This window comes from Amaranthus tricolor, chromosome 14 (genome assembly GCF_026212465.1).
Source record: "Amaranthus tricolor cultivar Red isolate AtriRed21 chromosome 14, ASM2621246v1, whole genome shotgun sequence".
Classification (NCBI taxonomy): domain Eukaryota; kingdom Viridiplantae; phylum Streptophyta; class Magnoliopsida; order Caryophyllales; family Amaranthaceae; genus Amaranthus; species Amaranthus tricolor.
The window spans coordinates 197,979-216,118 of NC_080060.1; the positions used below are offsets into that span (position 1 = coordinate 197,979).

Genomic DNA, 18,140 nt, shown 5'->3' on the forward strand with positions numbered 1-18,140 from the left:
TTTCACAAATTTTCATTATTATCTAGTTAATTCCAAATTTTTAAATGCTTATGCGTTGAAATAAATTTCATGAAGAAATTGATTTGTTTGAAGGAGAACAAGTATTAACCATTAAACTTATCGAGATATGTTTCTTCCAAAATTATACTCTCTTTCAGTGATTTTGTCCCATTTAATTTAGGCACGTTCGTCAAGACAATTATTTAATTCTTAATATATTTTATTGTGCAAAACTAAAAATTATAACAAGTTGATATTAATAATTCTTTCGTCACGAATCAAACAAGACACCAATTGACTATATTGTAATTATAGATAAAAAAATAAAATACAAATTAAAAGTAAACTGTGAATAGTGTAAAAAAATCAAATAGGACAAATTACTAAAACGGACAGAATACAAAGTAGCTTCCCATGCATCATCATATCTACGATTTAATACTGGGTTACAAACAGGACGTTAATGATATTAAATCTTTTCTAGAAATAAAAAATATCTTAATTTTTAGATGACTCAGAATATTTTAGTGAGTGTGGTGGAGTATATAAGATATTATTAATTTTCAACCATCATTTTACTTGTAGATGGTAGTTTTGAAGGGATAGTGAAACAAACGGCAAAATGATAACACATTATTAATAATAATAATAATAATAATAATAATAATAATATAGATGCAATATAGAGTTGGTCATTGGTCTCTTTATTTATGAGTTGTATTTGGTTTGGTTGGATCTATGAAAATTTTTCAATTTCAAAAAAAATAATAATAATAATAATAATCCTTTCAAAATAATAATAATAATAATAATAATAATAATAATAATAATGTACTACCTTTATAGTTTGTTTCATGCTGTACCATTTTGATTTAATATAAATATTAGGAAAATGATTAATTGATAACAAAATAATATTATTATCTTTAATATATATAATAATAAAAATGTAAGAATAAATAATATATAGAGCGAAAATAAAGTAGAAATAAATAATGTTTTTTAAAAAAGTAGAGATAAATAAGATAATTTAAAAGTTTATTTTTATGAGAGTTTATGTATTGGTGTAGAAGGGAGAAGGGATGGAAAAGAAAGATGTAGAAGTATAAATAAAAATAGTTAGCAGCATCATGCATAGTGTTGGGCGGTGAACAGCCATGATGAGCTCAGTCTTTTTTGTATGTATTAATAGACCAAATTGCCTGGTTTCTTAAGTTTACCTGCAACTGTTGGACACGTGTGAACCCAACATTTCCTCAAATAATCTTGACGTATACATATTTATTTTGATAAAACTACCATGCATCCATATATTATTGGAGGTTCAGACTCTATTTAATTTAGTTTATTACAAAGTCTATTGTAAAAAGAAGATCAAATTCTTTATTTTGAAGAATAAATGATTCAATCGATCCATCATTCCATCTTCGTTGTATGTGAACGAATAGGACTAATTAATACTGTTTAATGCTTTTAATTTAAATAACTTGTATCAATTAATCTTCTTTTTCTTTTTTCTTTTTTTAATTTCTCATTTGTGAGATTATTAATTAATTTATAATAATTATTAGAATTTTTTTTAAGCAGATTTTTATTTGTATATAATTGGGAAATATGATTTTTCTTTCTTAGTCTTATATAAAGAAGTGAAATGAATTTTTCTTTTTCTAATATGATGTTAAAGAGGGAAAAGTTTATGAATTTAGACTAATTAATGAAAGCTATGCTCTATTTACTCACATTATGTTAAAAACTAATGACAGGATGAAAACTTCAATGTAGTTCAAGTACCTTAATTAAAATTGACTGTTATTTATACGAAAGATGATATTTCACTTTAGATTATAAATTTATTTCAAATGTAACAGTTAAAACAAAATAAAATGTGTAGTATAGGAAAAACAAAAGAAATAAACGAAGTATTTTACTTATTGGATTAATAAATATAGTTGTAAAAAAAAATAGATACACCTAATAAAGAAAAGGAAAATTTGCAAAGAAACACTTTATAAAATCAGTTTTTTAAGAAAACACCTTTTAAAATTTTTTTTGTAAAAAAACACCTTTTAAGAGACATTTTATTAAAAAAATACCTTATCTCAGTTTCCGGTGACTTTTGTCAACTTTCAGGCGTTGACTATGCCATTTGAGCTCAAAAGTCAACGCTTGAAAGTTGACAAATGGCATAGTCAACTCAACGCTTGAAAGTTGACAAAAGTCACCGGAAACTGATTTAAGGTGTTTTTTTAATAAACAGTCTCTTAATGAGTGTTTTTTTACAAAAAAAATTTTAAAGGTGTTTTTTAAAAGAAACCGGTTTTATAAGGTGTTTCTTTGCAAATTATTCTAAAGAAAAAGTTATTGGTTAAAAAATAATTGTGTTAATATTTTAGTTTGAAAAAAAATATGTAATATTAGTAGCCATCAAACCAAACTTGAAAACATAAAGAAAATGAAGGTTTAATATAGCAAAGTATGAAAATGTCAAAGTCATGAATGGATTAGGCTCAAATCTTTTTCTCTAAGAAATTTATAGAATTAAGTATTAAGTTGGTTTCATATACGTCACTCTCATGATTCTTAGCACGATTTTGGCCAAACAATTAGAATAATATTAATCTTGGAAATTTGTAGTTTACCTAATACAATACTAGTCTATGTTTGAGTTTTCTAGAAGATCCATCAATTTATAAACACATGCACCAAAAATTAGGGAATCAAGAGAAGAGACCATGTATCTAAGAACTACAATGAATTATGTGTAGCCCACCACTTGCCAATCACAATCTTCGAGATACAACTTTGTAAACTATTTAGAGAAAATTCTATAATCTTAATTAACTTTTTTGAAATTTTAGACTTGGTTCAAAAATATATGCCGAGTCTTTGCTTTATCCAAGACCTCCCTACTCCCCCCCCCTCCCTTTTAAATTATATTTCGGTATTCTTTTTGTCTAGAAGGAGGCTAATTATTATATGGCCAATTAGTTGACGTCACACCATGCTAAATATAATCAAATCTTGGTCTACATACATACTAACATTACAACTTATTAACTTTGTCTCAACTAATATTACTAATGCTATTTATATATTGGTCTCAGATTATGGCTCTTTTATTTTTAACTTAAAAAATTAAAAAAAATTGATACTAATAATTTAATTTTTTTACCTATCCGTTAAGAATAATTTTATATTTTGAGTATTTTCTAATATAATCTAACCTTTGACCATACAATTGCTCACAACATAATACTTTATTACAAACAAAATTGGTAATAATAAGGTATGCTGTCAGCAAACTAAAACAAAAATTGAATTATTCACAGCAAATTAAGGACAAATATTGAATTATTAGAGAATAATCTAAAAATAGAATTATTAACATCAGACAAGCAAAAAATTACTTTACTAATTAAAATTTGTCCAAAAATTAATGTTATTAGTAGATCTTTTCTTTGGACAGGTTCCTATGCCCATGGTTCTAAGTCGTCCCATGTACAAATAAAAATGCAGTAAAATAATTTATTAACCATAAATAATTATATGTACAAAACATTTAAAAAAGTATAAATAGAGCATGATATAAATTTCTCCTATTAAAAAATTCATTCAAGACAGTTCATATTTTAAAAAATTATCATCATCATTATACACAGTGTATTTCTAGCGCTTTAAAAACTATGATCAGACTCTGATAAGGAATGGAAAACGGCAACCCATGAGTTAAGATTATCTCCATTACTTAAAATGTAATGGAGAGTCTATTACTCAATTTAATGGTTATAAATGTTTGATAGAAAAAAACAAAAAAAAAAATTAAAATTTTATTTAAATCTTATTCTAAAATAAATATCAAAATCTTAATATGATTAATGAGAAAAAGTAATATAGAGAATTCAAATACTTGGTCTTCAATGCCAATAAATAGTAACATACATATAAACTCTAGTTCACAGTCTGTGTTTGAGGCCCAACACGTCGTACCTTTAAATTTTAAAAGGATCAAGTGCTTTATAATTTTTTTTTTCTGCAATTTGCAGTGAGTGTTTCACAATCATCACAATTCGCAAAGTAGTTAGATTTAATTATGAATTACTTCCTCCAATTTATTATTAATATTTCATTTGCTTTATACACTCTATTTAATACACTTATTAAATCCTTAATATCGCTAAATTCTCGCATTGAGATAAATCAAACAAGATCCCACTTGACTATATTTTAACTTATAGATTAAGAATAAAATACAAATTAAGAGTAAGAAATGAATAGTGTCTAAAAAGCAAATAAAACATTATTAATGAATCGGAGAGAGTACTAAGATTGGATTCATTTTATATATATAATATATATATATCATGATGTCATGTCATATAAAAAAGTCTAAAATACAAGTATTAGATAAAAAAACGCGCTAAATACTCAATTATACTCACCCATATCTCAATGAATTTACTATTTATTTTGGTTTGTATCTTAATTAATAAATGTACTAGATATCCATATTTCAATATGGACGACATATTTCACCTCATCTTATTCACAAAGTTAATAACTCTTCTCTCATCCACTCACATATATATGTCTTTATATTTTATTTTTTGGTGGATGAATAATAATCATATCATATATTGTTATAAATATACGAATATTGTGTACAACTAATAAAATGGTATTTAGTACTAATGGTTAATCAAAAATAATTTTTTTATTATTTCTAACAATTAACTAAGATAGGGTTATATATGACTAAAATTTATACTATAATTTATTCTCATTGTTATTATTATTTAATATTAATAACCGAACCAACTGTTTATTTATGATATTAAATTAAGTAACAAGATGTTGTATATCGAGTACATGCATCAAGATCTAACAGTCCGAGAAGCCCATTAAATCTGAATCGAGGTGAAGCCCAATAAAAAGTATAAGCAGTCCAGCCCATTAAATCATGTTATCTTACATGCGCACAGTTGCACACCTTCCGAACCGTGAAGGTTTACTACGTCCGTTCCATTTGGTTGGCTTAATTCTAACATAAATTTTCATATGAGACAGTCTCACAGTTAAACTATTTTAATTAAGTTGGCCCAATATATATGTATTTTTAAAGTGATAACTTTTAATAGTCTTAAAGTTATCATTTATAACATTAAAGTGATCACTTACAATTTGAAAGTGATCACTTAGAGAAATGAGCTTATTTATATGGGCTCGTCTCATGGTGAGACGGTCTCATATAAGACGAGCTGTAATTCTAATTAGAGTTGTTAATATTACATTCACAAATTATTGTATGAGACGATCGTCTTATAGTAAAATAGTCTCATACAAGAAGGATTGTATTAAGTTATAGTTAATATATATTGAAAGCAGTCTAGTTCATCTATGTGTTTCCATACCATATTCACAACCCATTTGGTAATTATTATTAAATGATGGAAATGCTAATGAAAAGTTAATGTGGTGCGATAGAAAATGTCTGACAACGATGATGGTCATGATAAATTGTGAATGAAAAAACTTTTCTATGATCAAAGTGAGATGACATACTCCGTATATTTAATGAATATTTACCCTTAAAATCATTCTCATTAATATTGTTTATTACCAACAACCAAAGGGTATTATTTGTAACTTAGTGTTTTGTAATTCATTATTATCTTATGAGTAATTGAAAGTATGGAGATTAATTAAATGCCTAAATTATTAAAAAACTACGGTTATTTTAATTAAAAATCTAAAATTAACTTTTTTATTATATTTTCTAAGAATTTGAAAAAGTTGATAATAATGGGATTAAAGGCCTAAAATTAACTTCCCTATCATTTAAAAGCAACGATTATTTTTAATAATTAAAAGCCTAAAAATAAGCCTTGTGAAATTGACATTGTTCGCTGTTACTGACGGCGAACAAAGAAGCTTAGTCAAAGATGGTCAAAATCTTTGTTCGCCTAACAGCAAACAAAAAATTTAACTTTTTAGACCAAGCTTCTTTATTCGCTGTTAATAATAATGAACCCTGAACCTATGCTCTGGGTAAAAGTACTTATTTTGGGAATTAAGTTTAGAAATTGCTTATTTTTAAAAAAATTTTATATTAATTAATTTGGTTTTTGTTTTCAAATTTTTCCATTTTAGTAGGAATAGTTTCTTATCTTATTATCTCTTATTTAGCTATGTATTATTTCTTATTAATTGAATGAAAAGGAAATACAGGAGAGTCTTATATATAAGACTAAGACAAGGAATAAAAGTCATCGAGTAAGTTATAACAAACTCCTAAACAAATGGAAATAAACTCAACTCACTATAAAACAAATTAACTATATTTCACAAACATTAAGGATGTAGAACATTCTTTATCTATGGACCAACGTTGGTTATTAGATTTCTCTATAAATGGAAAAGAGGTGCTTTGGATCCAGAGTGAAAACTAGTGATAAGGCAAAAATATTTAGACAATTTTTAAAATATAAATTGTTGTATAAGAAGGTTTTACTAGAGATGTGCTTCATATATTGATTAAATAGTCTATTTAATACATACTATGAGAATATGATTAAGTTTCTAATCATATGAGGTTGTCTTATCAAAAGATAATATGGATGATATGATTGAAATAATGTAGGTTATGGCACAAGTAGTACAAATACATATGTTAGGTAATGGGGCCTGGGCAAATGATTGATGAAGGTGGGTAGAAGTTACTGTTTGGTAATTAGTTGATTAAAATGGAGCACAAGTGGTCTAATTGTCACTCATGACTACACTATAAATATATGAAACAACAGACTGTCTATAACGTAACCAGTTATTAGTTGACGAAACTCACACATCACACACGGTTTGAAGACACAAGTAAGGAGTAGCAGCCCCCACCCCAACCCCCACATACACCCACGGTATTGAGCAACCCACACAAGCTAAGCTAGCTGTGGGCTGTGCCCTGTGTCACTGTGTGCTTGCTTTCTTAATTTCGCCTCACATTCTTCTCTCTCTTTCACGTGCTTCTTTCGTTTTCTATCAATCCAATCCCCACTTTCATCTCACATTTTTTATGGATTAAGGATTAGCTTTTTAATTGATTTTTAGCTTTTGATTTGTTGATTAGTCAAACAGTTAAAAAATATGTTTGGTAAATGGTTTGTAAAGCAGTTGAAAAGCTAGCTTTTAAGCTAAAATGAAAAGACCACTCTAGCGAGCTTTTTTGTTGGTTTTTGGCTTGTTTGTCCACTTTTTCTCTAATAAACAGTTAACAATCAATACTTAAATTTACCAAACATCTCTACAAATAGCTAGCTTTTTCGGGTAACTCAAAAGCCAACAAAAAAAATCAACATTTCCAGCTGGTCAAACAAGCCAACTAAAAAGCTAACAGCCTACAACTAACAGCCAATCGCCAAACACCTCTTAAGTTGTTGAATCTACATGCGTCTTACCTTTATTTTTCACCGAATACATTGAGAAAGGTGGAAGTTATTTTAAAAACGTGATACTTACTTTACAACTAAGACAAAACCAATTTGCAAAATTTCCCTTCCCATGTGCTTGCCAGCTTGTATATACCTAGTAACATACTACCTCCTATTCAGCCTAAATGTCCCATTTGATTTTTAACACTATTCACTTATCACTCTTAATTTGTATTTTACTCTTAATCTATAAGTTAAAACATAGTCATGTGGGATCTTGTTTGATTCGTCGCAATACAAGGATTATTAATATCAACTTTTTATAATTTTTAATTATAATTTTTAATTAATTAAGAATAATTTAAGATATTAAGGGTTAAAATGTTGTCTCAACAAGTTTAAAATATCAAATGGGACATTTAGGCTGAATAGGAGGGACATTTATTATCATCTTTGTCACCATACTAAGTGTGCTTCGCTCAAAAAATCTATGATAAGAATTTCGGTAGAGGTGGACGACAACAAGACATATCCAAAATTAACTCAAAACACATTTTAAGATGAGTATTAGACTCAATTAACATCCAAAATTCACCACGAGTCTATTGGAATTATACATTAGTAATTTTGATTAAATCGAAAAATGAGCAATGTAAAATAACTCGATCAATTTAACCATATTTTATTGTCCAGAAACATAACAACGTCAAAATAGGAAAACATGAAAATATTACAAAAAACGAAAAGAATTTAAATATAAAGTAAGAAGTTGATCGTTGTGATTATATATATATATATATATATATATATATATATATATATATATATATATTATTCTAATACAAGATTTCAAAACATGTATTGTAAGATCTTTGAAGAAGGATACAAGTAATTAGAATCGATGGATCATTCAATCTGCCCTTTGAGCTTTTATGATCAAGTACAAAACCTAAATGCTAATTGTCCTACCATTATCCCCTTTTGGCCCTTTCCAAAACAGATTTACAAATTCCAATGAAAACGAACCTTTCACACTCTTTATGTTTAAACACTTCTCCGAAAACTTCTACTCTTCCTACTTTTTGTTGGTGTTCCTATTACATAACATTAACATACCAAATGGCATCTTTAATCCCTGCAAAACAAAAGGAAAACATATATTTATTAAAAATGTATAAGGAATAAATATGAGTATGATTATAATTTTAAAAATATTCATAAAAAAGTATTTAGTATAATTAATTGGCAAATAAAAGAGTTATGATTTCAATATTAGAAGAAAAAGAACTACTACTAGTGAATGTCATATATTGATGATCTTTTATTTTCCACTAAAAAAAGACGATACAAATAAATGTGCTAATCGGAGATAATTTTATATTTGCTCAACCAAATTTAGCCTTGAATTTTCATCTTAAACATTTCACAAATTAGCTTTTACGTATTTATCACTATTTGTGCAAATATTTAGCTACTTTATTAGTAAGCTATTTCAAGCCTATGTTTATATGTGTCGTTTATTTAAGAGAAATTCTACATGATAGCATTCAGTTTTCATGAAATGTCATTGGTAGCACTTTTATAAAGTTTTTCCACATGGTAGCATCCAGTTTATGCACTATCTAACTGCCTTAATATTTTCCGTTAAATTGTTGTTAATTTCCGTTTAATTCATCATTTTGTAAGATTTTTTCACATTGTAGCATGCAGTTTTTGCTTTCAAATATTCAGTTTACCATTTTAACGTTTAATTCACCGATTAATTTATCAACGCTCTTAAATGTTGTAACGATTAAGTAGATATGTATTAGCGCTTGGAATACACCTTTTGAACTTATGAAATGCACCTTTTGAGCTTATAAAATGCGCCTTTTGAATTATTTATTAGTGTTTATAATGCACCTTTTGAACTTTATTATGCCAATAATTTGAATGAAAATAAAATTGTTACAACATTTAAGGGCGTTGATGAATTAATCGGTAAATTAAACGTTAAAATGGTGAATTAAACATTTGAGAGCAAAAATCGAATGCTACCATGTAGAAAGATCTTACAAAATAATGAATTAAACAAAAATTAACAAGAATTTAACGGAAAATGCTACGGCAATTAGATAGTGTATAAACTGGATGCTACTATGTGAAAAAATCTTACAAAAAAGTTACCATTGACGTCTCTTGAAAACTATATGCTACCATATGGAATTTCTCAAAATTTAATACTATTTTCAAGCATCCAACGATCTTGTAGAGCAACATACAAAACACACCATGAATATGCATGACCTAAATAAACATTAAAAACGAGTGCACGGTGCACCCCCAATGCATTTTTAGTGTATATGTATTTATTTGTATAAATAATTAAATATCTATCATTTCATAATTAATAATCAATTGTTTAATTCAAAATAAATAAGAAACAAAGTTAATTAAATACTCTACTACCTTCTTTTTTCGTTCTCTAATGTTCTTCCGATTTAAAATATTTCAGTTTGAGGAGAGAGAAATTTAATTGAGATTTTATAGAGATATTGAAAATTTAAATTTACTTTAAAAATGTACAAAAAATAAATTAGAAGAAAAGAAAATAAAGAAAGTAATAACATGTATGACCTGCTTCCGTCTTATGTTTACCTAATTATAATTATACATTTCAAATATTTTGTCAAATTTAAAAAGAGAAGTAATTCAACAAAAGATACTACAAGCCTACAAGGACAAAACCACAAATTGAACACGGGAGGCATGCAGGTTTGAGCAGCAACCACAAAACGCGATGGACAAGATCAAGTTGTATCCATCATTATTCAACCTCATACCAATGCTCTATTTTGCCTAACATCATTTTTCCCCATTTGTACAATTTGTCAAATTGTTAAATATTTCCCCAATTGAATGATTTATCTGTTGTATTTAATTTTTATACCTTCATCTGATATTTGATTTGTCACTTTTTAAATATCTCTCCAATTTGATGATTCATTTGTGTATTTAAATATAATTACACAATTTTCAAATGATACAGCCTTACGATGAAATCATTTTTATTGGGCTAACTCAATATATATATATATATATATATATATATATATATATATATATATATATATATATTGTTTTAAAATAATCGCTTATAATATTAAAGTGATCACTTATAATTTTAATATAATTACTTTTTATAGTTTTAGAGTGATTACATATAACTAAAGTAATTAATTGAAGAAATAGACTATTATATGAACCCGTTTCATGGTGAGACGATCTCATATAAGACGAGTTATATATTTATGTTTTTTGGATTGTTTGTCGTCCAATGTGGATTAATTAAATACAATACGCACACACTTTGTAGGCATTTTCCTTCTTCGTGTTACCATATATTTTTCAAATGATATCTTTTTAACATATAAAGAAAAAAATCTCATATTTTCTTAATTATATACTAGAATTCACAGTAAATTTCACAAATAATTATAAAAATCAAGTCTACGCATTTTAAATCCACATGAACAATGTATTGGTATTTCGTACTATATGCCGACCTATATGAACACAATTATAGCCGACTTAAACACAGGATGACTTACTTCATTATAAAACCACAGTTCACCATTTCCAAAACAATTACAGATTAAAAAAGGCCTAATTATATATTAATTAGATAATTAATTAGAGCTCACCTTAGCGCCTTTACATGATTTGATAACAGCAACTAATAGTCTATCCCCTGCTATTTGTCTCACTATTTTTATTAGCTCTGCTCTTGATATTTTCCTTTCCTGTCAATATTAACAATTAATTAAGTTAATAATTCTTATCAAATAATCAAATTAACCTTAATTATAATTATTAATATAATATAATATAAATTTAAAGAATAAAAACTTACTTTATATTCTTGATGATACTTGCTGATCAAAGTAATTGCATCAGATGGCAAGAATCTTCCCAAAACTGAAATCAGTGCAGGAAATGAAATCCATGGAGAAGCTGGCATTTTCATCCCATTCATCTTTGAAAATCCTAATTAAGATAATCAAAAAATCATTTTAATTAATTCCAACTAATAGAAGTATATGCATAATAATATATTACTAATTAATACTTAAGAATTTACCTTCAATTGGATGAGGACTAGGAGGCAGAGTAGTGAAGCTAAGAACATATTCTGGGAGAATGAGAGAATTCATATTGTGACTCCAGAATATATATTTCTTTGGATTTTGGAAATCATCCACCCCTGAATCAAACTCGTCACAACTCGGTTCATTTTGAGTCGAGTCAGGATGAATCAACTCTGACTTTCCTAGTAAAACTCGGCATAGCAACAAATGTTTTACTCCATCTTCATCTGGAATACATTTCTCCAAACTAAAATAGAAAAATAAGAAATCAGCATTGTAATGATTAAATTAACGTCGCCAATTCGCAAGTATCGTTAAAATTTGAGGATAAAATTTGCAATTCAAATAGATACCTTAAAGCAGGGAAATGATCGGGGGACAGACAAATGGCGGCACTATTAGGATTATCTTGAAGATCATGAAAACTAAAACCACGAGATAAAATCTGTTGTATTCTCTCAAATGAACTACCATACCAAGCATACTTAAAATTAGAATTACCGCCATTGTTATGATTCTTAGAACTTAATGCTTTAGCATGAAGTTGAAACGAATGAGCTCTAGCTTGAGCTACAAAATCTGACGACCAATTTCTCTTATGAATCGAAACAACTTTCGTATTATTTCCCATTGCAGAACTGAATCTTTGATGAATAATCTCATATCCTCTGTCCTCATTACTTAATTCAACAGCAATAGATTCATCCAACATTCCACGCCGCCTTCTGTAGGGAGATGTAGAAGAAGGTGTTGATCCTGTAACGCTGCTTTCGCAATCTGAAGCGTAAGATTCATCGTATTTAGCTGGGGAAAAGGAATCTCCGGTAAAGAACTGAATTGTTTCCATGGATGAAGATCAGGAAGAAAAAAGGGCGAAATTGGGGAAATTTATCTTGGTGAAGAAGAAAACAAATCAAAAAGAGTTCATTTCAGAATATCTGAATATGGGTTTTCTTTATGATAAAGGAAGAATTAACGGGTATTTTTCAAAACTTTCATTTAAATTGGATTGTAAAAGATCGATAAGTTTAGATTTATATATAAAGGTTGTAGATAGAAAAAATACGTAACAGAATGGGCAAGTCTAACCGACTTTAAATCCGGTTTCTGATTTAATAGAAAACATATATTTAAGAATACATTTAAAGTTGGCGGTTCATAACGCAAACAGTTTTTCTAAAAAAATCTTAATGCCGTCGGTTTACTAAAAAAGGTAGGAAGAATATATTATGGACTTTGAAACTTGGGTTATTGGTTATCAAAATAAATTTTAAAAACTCGAGTGGGACCTACTTTTGTAATTACGTTATTATCCTTTTGTGATTAGGCAAAATTTGTGGTGTTTTGGGTTGGATGAATTGACTTGCATGAGAAGTAAATTGATAGAACACTATAGCGGATAATTGTAGCCTTTTTGCTACGTACGAAACGTGGGCTAAAGGTGTGAGAAAGATGAGCGTTTAATTAAATGTCTATTTTGGGAAATTTAACATATTTGCCCAAGGCCTCTGTTGAGACATCGTCTTTATAAGATACGGCTCTTCAGGCTCAGGTTTAATATTTAAAAAAAAAAAGAAAAAACCTAAAAATTGACGCGCACGTTTGACCCTATTTGGAGTTGGTGTTATAACCTATTAAAGTTAGTATTTGAAGTTGGTGTTATAACCTATTAAAGTTGGTATTATAACCTATTTAGAGATACCAACTTTAATAGGTTATAATACCAAACTCTAACAAGTTATAATACCAATTTTAATAGGTTATAACACCAACTCCAAATAGGATTACACGGCGCGCGTTTTTCTGGTAGTTGTTTTTCTAAGTAATAATAGGCCGATCTATTTGAGAAGTATCTCTTATAAAGATGGTCTTAAATAAAAATTTGTGTTAATTATTGAATTTGGTGGGTTTTACTTTCAATATTTGACAAATATTGTTAGTTAATAAAATTAATTGATTTGATCGGCTAATTTTTAAATTTACTATAAACACTTTCTTTCAAAATAGTTGTTTAGAACAAGAAGTAAAGTTATTTGGTCAAAAGTTCACCAAATATTCACCATCTAACAATTTATTTATGTCATCATGTTCCGTTATACCTCATTATCGATTTTGTAAGTAATTCTATTTTGTAAGTGTAGGCTAGAACTAGAAGCATGGGAAACTAATTTAGGAATTGTACGTTTTCTTAGAAAATTGGACATTTTCCTTAAGTAAGAGTACATAATTAGGAGTAGTTTATACTCGGTAAAAGGATATCATTAATTAGCATCAATACTTAATGATGTTGATTTTGAAACATAATATGATTTGATAAGTGAATTAGAAAATATTTTATTTTTATGTTATTTTAGGATTTGGTGGTACACTTTGAAAATAAAGGTTTTAATAAAATACTCTATTTTATTTTTCGTTAAAAAAGATAACACTAGATAACACTAGAGTACTTGTACGTGTTGCTGGATTTAGGTTCAATTGAAGTATAAGTCTAATAGGGTCCAATCAAATAAATTAAATTGAGGCATGTCAAGCTTTTAGCCTAAAAACCTCATTTGGGGTGAATTTTAAATTTTAAGTATTTAACTAAATATTCCATTAATTATTAAATTAAGGAATGAAAGGAAAAGTACTGAATTATGGTTAAATTAGGTATATATCTACACTTAGCTTCAACTGAGATTATAGCTTATTAGTGGAATTGAATTTTATTATATATTTTGAGTACAATTGGTTGATTTAATTGGGTAATCGGACAAATAAATAAGACTTTTTAGTTGCAAATATTATTAGATTCTCGGTAGGAAGGAAAATTTTCACATATAAATTAAATGATTTGCATTAAATATTTCCTTCACATTTTATTAATTAGTACAGTTTCTATAGTAACTACTGTTCATCAACTAATCTTATTTGGTATATATTTTTTCATATATAATATAAAACATAGTTAAGTGAGATATTGTTTAATTCGTCTTAATGCGTATTTTTTATAATATTAACTTTTTAAAATTTGTTATCATATAAAATTAAAAATATAATATATTAAAATCGTGCATTGAATAGCGTGAAAAATAAAAGTATAGTAAATATTAAAAAAGAGAAATTAAGTGATCGGACATAAAAAAATAAGTGAGTCCTGGATTAAAAGACTAATTAGGAGAGGTGATGAGTATATCAATGATGTGTTGACTTTGTTTTTGGAAGAAAAATACTCCAACCGAATAGAGTAATAGACATTGTTTGTTGATAAGAATTAGTAGAAGTCTAATATTACTTCCATCTGGATGCAAGTATAAGTAGCTGTTTTTGTGGTATGACAACCAAAACAAGCTCCTATGTTGCAACTTTTATATAATATGATGTAATCCTATTACTATTTTTTTATAAAATAACTCCTATCTTGGGATAATTTGATCCGACCCGAAAATGAACCTAAGACCCGACTTGACAAAACCCAAACTCGATTGACCTGAAAGCGACTTAACCCGAAACATGACCGACTGGATTATTACTGTAACACCTGAATTTCTTCCCATCCTTCACGATTTTGGTCTCGGGTATTATAATTATCCGATCGAAAATGACCCGACGGGCAACGGACCCGACCGACCCGTTTTGACAGGTCCAATATCAATTTTTAGAGTCCTTTTATCCATCATAATTATTTTTCTTTAAAAAAAAGGATGTTATAGTTATTTTAATTGATAATATATATATATATATATATATATATATATATATATATATATATATATATATATATATATATATATATATATATATATATATATATATATATATATATATCTTGTTAAATCAATCAAATGATTATTTAATTAATCTACATTTCAGTACGCAAATCGATATAATTTATAAGAACGTTTTGCACATTTGAATGAGTTTTTTTGAAAATGAATGTCGCTACCTTAAATTAAAAAACGCGTATCTCATAAGTCGAAATAAGTACTTAGTTATTTGTATACCTTTCCAGCATTAAAATTGTGAAGATATTTTTTGTGAGGAGATGAGAAGATTTTTAACGTTATTTTTATCTAATGTTACAACTTTAATAAACACAATAACTTTATGAAACGCGTATTTTACAAGTCTTTCAAAATAAGTACTAATTCCCCTATTTTCCTTACACTTAAATGAACCCGACATATGAACTATTTTTTGAAAATCTTACATCTGATTTCTCAAATGTGACACGTATCTCACAAATCCAACTATACATAGAAATTTAAAGTTTGGAACACGAGGGTCGCAATTTTTGGTTTCTTATAACTTGAATTCAATTGTATAAGGCTTTAATATTGTGTCAATTGATATGTGGATTAATATCAAAGGGATGAGAAATAGTTTTTTTTTATTAAAAAAAGTTTCATAAATAATAAAAAATGAAAAAATCAATATTTAAATTTTATAAGTCATAACCCGTTGGGCCAGATCGACTGACCCGAAACCGGAAGTGATCCGAGCCAAAAATAACCCGATCAAAATTAATCTGATACATAACCCGTCCGATCGACCGTTTTGCCAGCTTTACTCCTATCAACTGTCTTGACTTGATCTTGATGTAGCTTACTGCCAAAACCCACAACTTGGAGTATATGTGGGTTTGATTTTATTTTTATATTTCTGTTTTCTTAATTTTACCTCATAATTAACCATTTTAAAATATTCTATAGCTAATTCAAATTGATAGAATAATAAATTAAGTATATTATTTTTAAGAAGATAGGGGCAAGCTATATGATTAATCCTCCCTTAGTTTCATTGGATTTGCAACAAATCCACACAAAACTGAAAGCATATGGCTACAATGGAGTTTTGTTACAAAATTTGTCGCGAATAGCTTTTAGTGACAATTTTGGTGACAAAACCCTTTATTACCACCAAATCTATCGTTAAAATAAAATCTTTTCGCCAATGAAAATTTGACAGCGGCGAAAGAAGCACTTTATAAATATTGCAAACTGTATGTGATGGATGAAGTGAAATTCGATAGCGACAAATTAAAATATATTGACGTTAAGCCGTTTATATTTAGTGCTAAGTTTCCTGGCTATTTGGTCTTTTAAATAGTATTCATTAACTTAATACAATATTAAGTTGATCATCATATAAAAATTACTCCATTTATGTGGAGTATTTTATTTTAACAGTAATTATTGATATTTGGTAGTGGGGAGGATCCAAATAGATGGCCATCCTGAGTCAAGTACACAATTGCATCAAAGTGATGAAGAGCAAGAGAAGTTGCTACATCATCAATATTTCAATCCTCTTTGAGCACATAGAGGAAGAAGCACAATACCACTAGTGACTAGACCAAAATTATTTATTGGCTCAATATAAATACTTCTATATGAACAACAGTCAATGAGAAATATTATTATATTAAAATAATTAAATCGAATATGTAATTATGGTTGATGCATCTCACTAAAATTATTACACTATTATTGCTATATCGGTGGTATTGATGGATTGTTTTTGAAGTTAGTAGAAGATTTTACTGTTATTACTTATTACTTGTTAGCAAGTCATAATAAATTGTCACTCTTGTGTGTAACACTCTTTCAGACACGTGCCAACATCGCATTGGATGTTCAAACATGCGCTAAATTTAGCATTGACATACAGTCACCATTGTAAGAGAAAAAGACAAGACACATATCTTTTTGTAACAAAAAAAGTTGTTACTATGGGTGCCCTAAGAAAGCATTAGAGATTTATAAAAATAATTTCAGGACAATTTCCCACTCAAAAGAAAACTATATATTTATATGATTTTATAATACATAGGAGTATATCAAAAAAATAAACTATATTATGTAGAGTTATTTTGTATATAGTTTAGAATCGGGTATGTATAGTTAGTTAGTTGTAACTCATTGATCCCCCTCTGGATGGTATTATGGGCCAAGAAATTGTTGGTGGAGTCAAAAGCCCAAATTAAAGACAATCATAAATACCTTTTTTTCCGCTTTTAGATGAGATGATATGAAGTATACACTTGCATTATCACTATTTACTATAGATCAAATAGTTGGTGAGTGGAATTTAAAGTTCTTATATACTTTGTGCCTTTTAAAATACTTATAATATTTGCTTTATCATGCAGTTTAATATACTAATTCAATTCTAAATATTTCTAATTACGTATAATAAAAGATTATAAGAATTTGATATAAAAAACTTTGTAATAAAACGAATCAAACAAGATCTCACTTGACCATATTTTAACTTATAAATTAAAAATTAATCACAAATTAAAAGTGATGAATAAATAATATCATATATTCTAATATTGTAACTAATATGGAACAGAGGGAGTATATCCTAATTTTTGTTCATTTCTTTGTTGTGGATTGGTTGATACTCTATCTACATTATTTTCTTAACCCACTAACCAAGACACTAAAAAAAGCTATTCTTTTGAAGTACAGGTAGGCTAAGGAGTAAGGAGGGGAATAAATACGAGTTTGATTGTTGCTAAATTAATGAATATATGGAAATAAATTCTCTAAGAAATATAATAGTAAAGTAAAATTGTACAATATTAAAGCTTCAATTAAATAAATAA

At 27.6% G+C, this 18,140-nt stretch overlaps 1 protein-coding gene across 1 annotated transcript; it reads right to left on the reverse strand.

Annotated features, from left to right (window-relative positions):
* Nucleotides 1–8,265: 8,265 nt before the first annotated feature.
* On the reverse strand, nt 8,266–12,735 carry LOC130800140 (probable inactive poly [ADP-ribose] polymerase SRO5). The gene is made up of 5 exons (XM_057663504.1): nt 11,902–12,735; nt 11,542–11,795; nt 11,314–11,447; nt 11,105–11,203; nt 8,266–8,556 (listed from the first exon to the last, which is right to left on the reverse strand). The coding sequence occupies exons 1-5, from the start codon at nt 12,393–12,395 to the stop codon at nt 8,497–8,499; spliced, it is 1,041 nt and encodes a 346-aa protein (XP_057519487.1). The 5' UTR covers nt 12,396–12,735; the 3' UTR covers nt 8,266–8,496.
* Nucleotides 12,736–18,140: the final 5,405 nt, after the last annotated feature.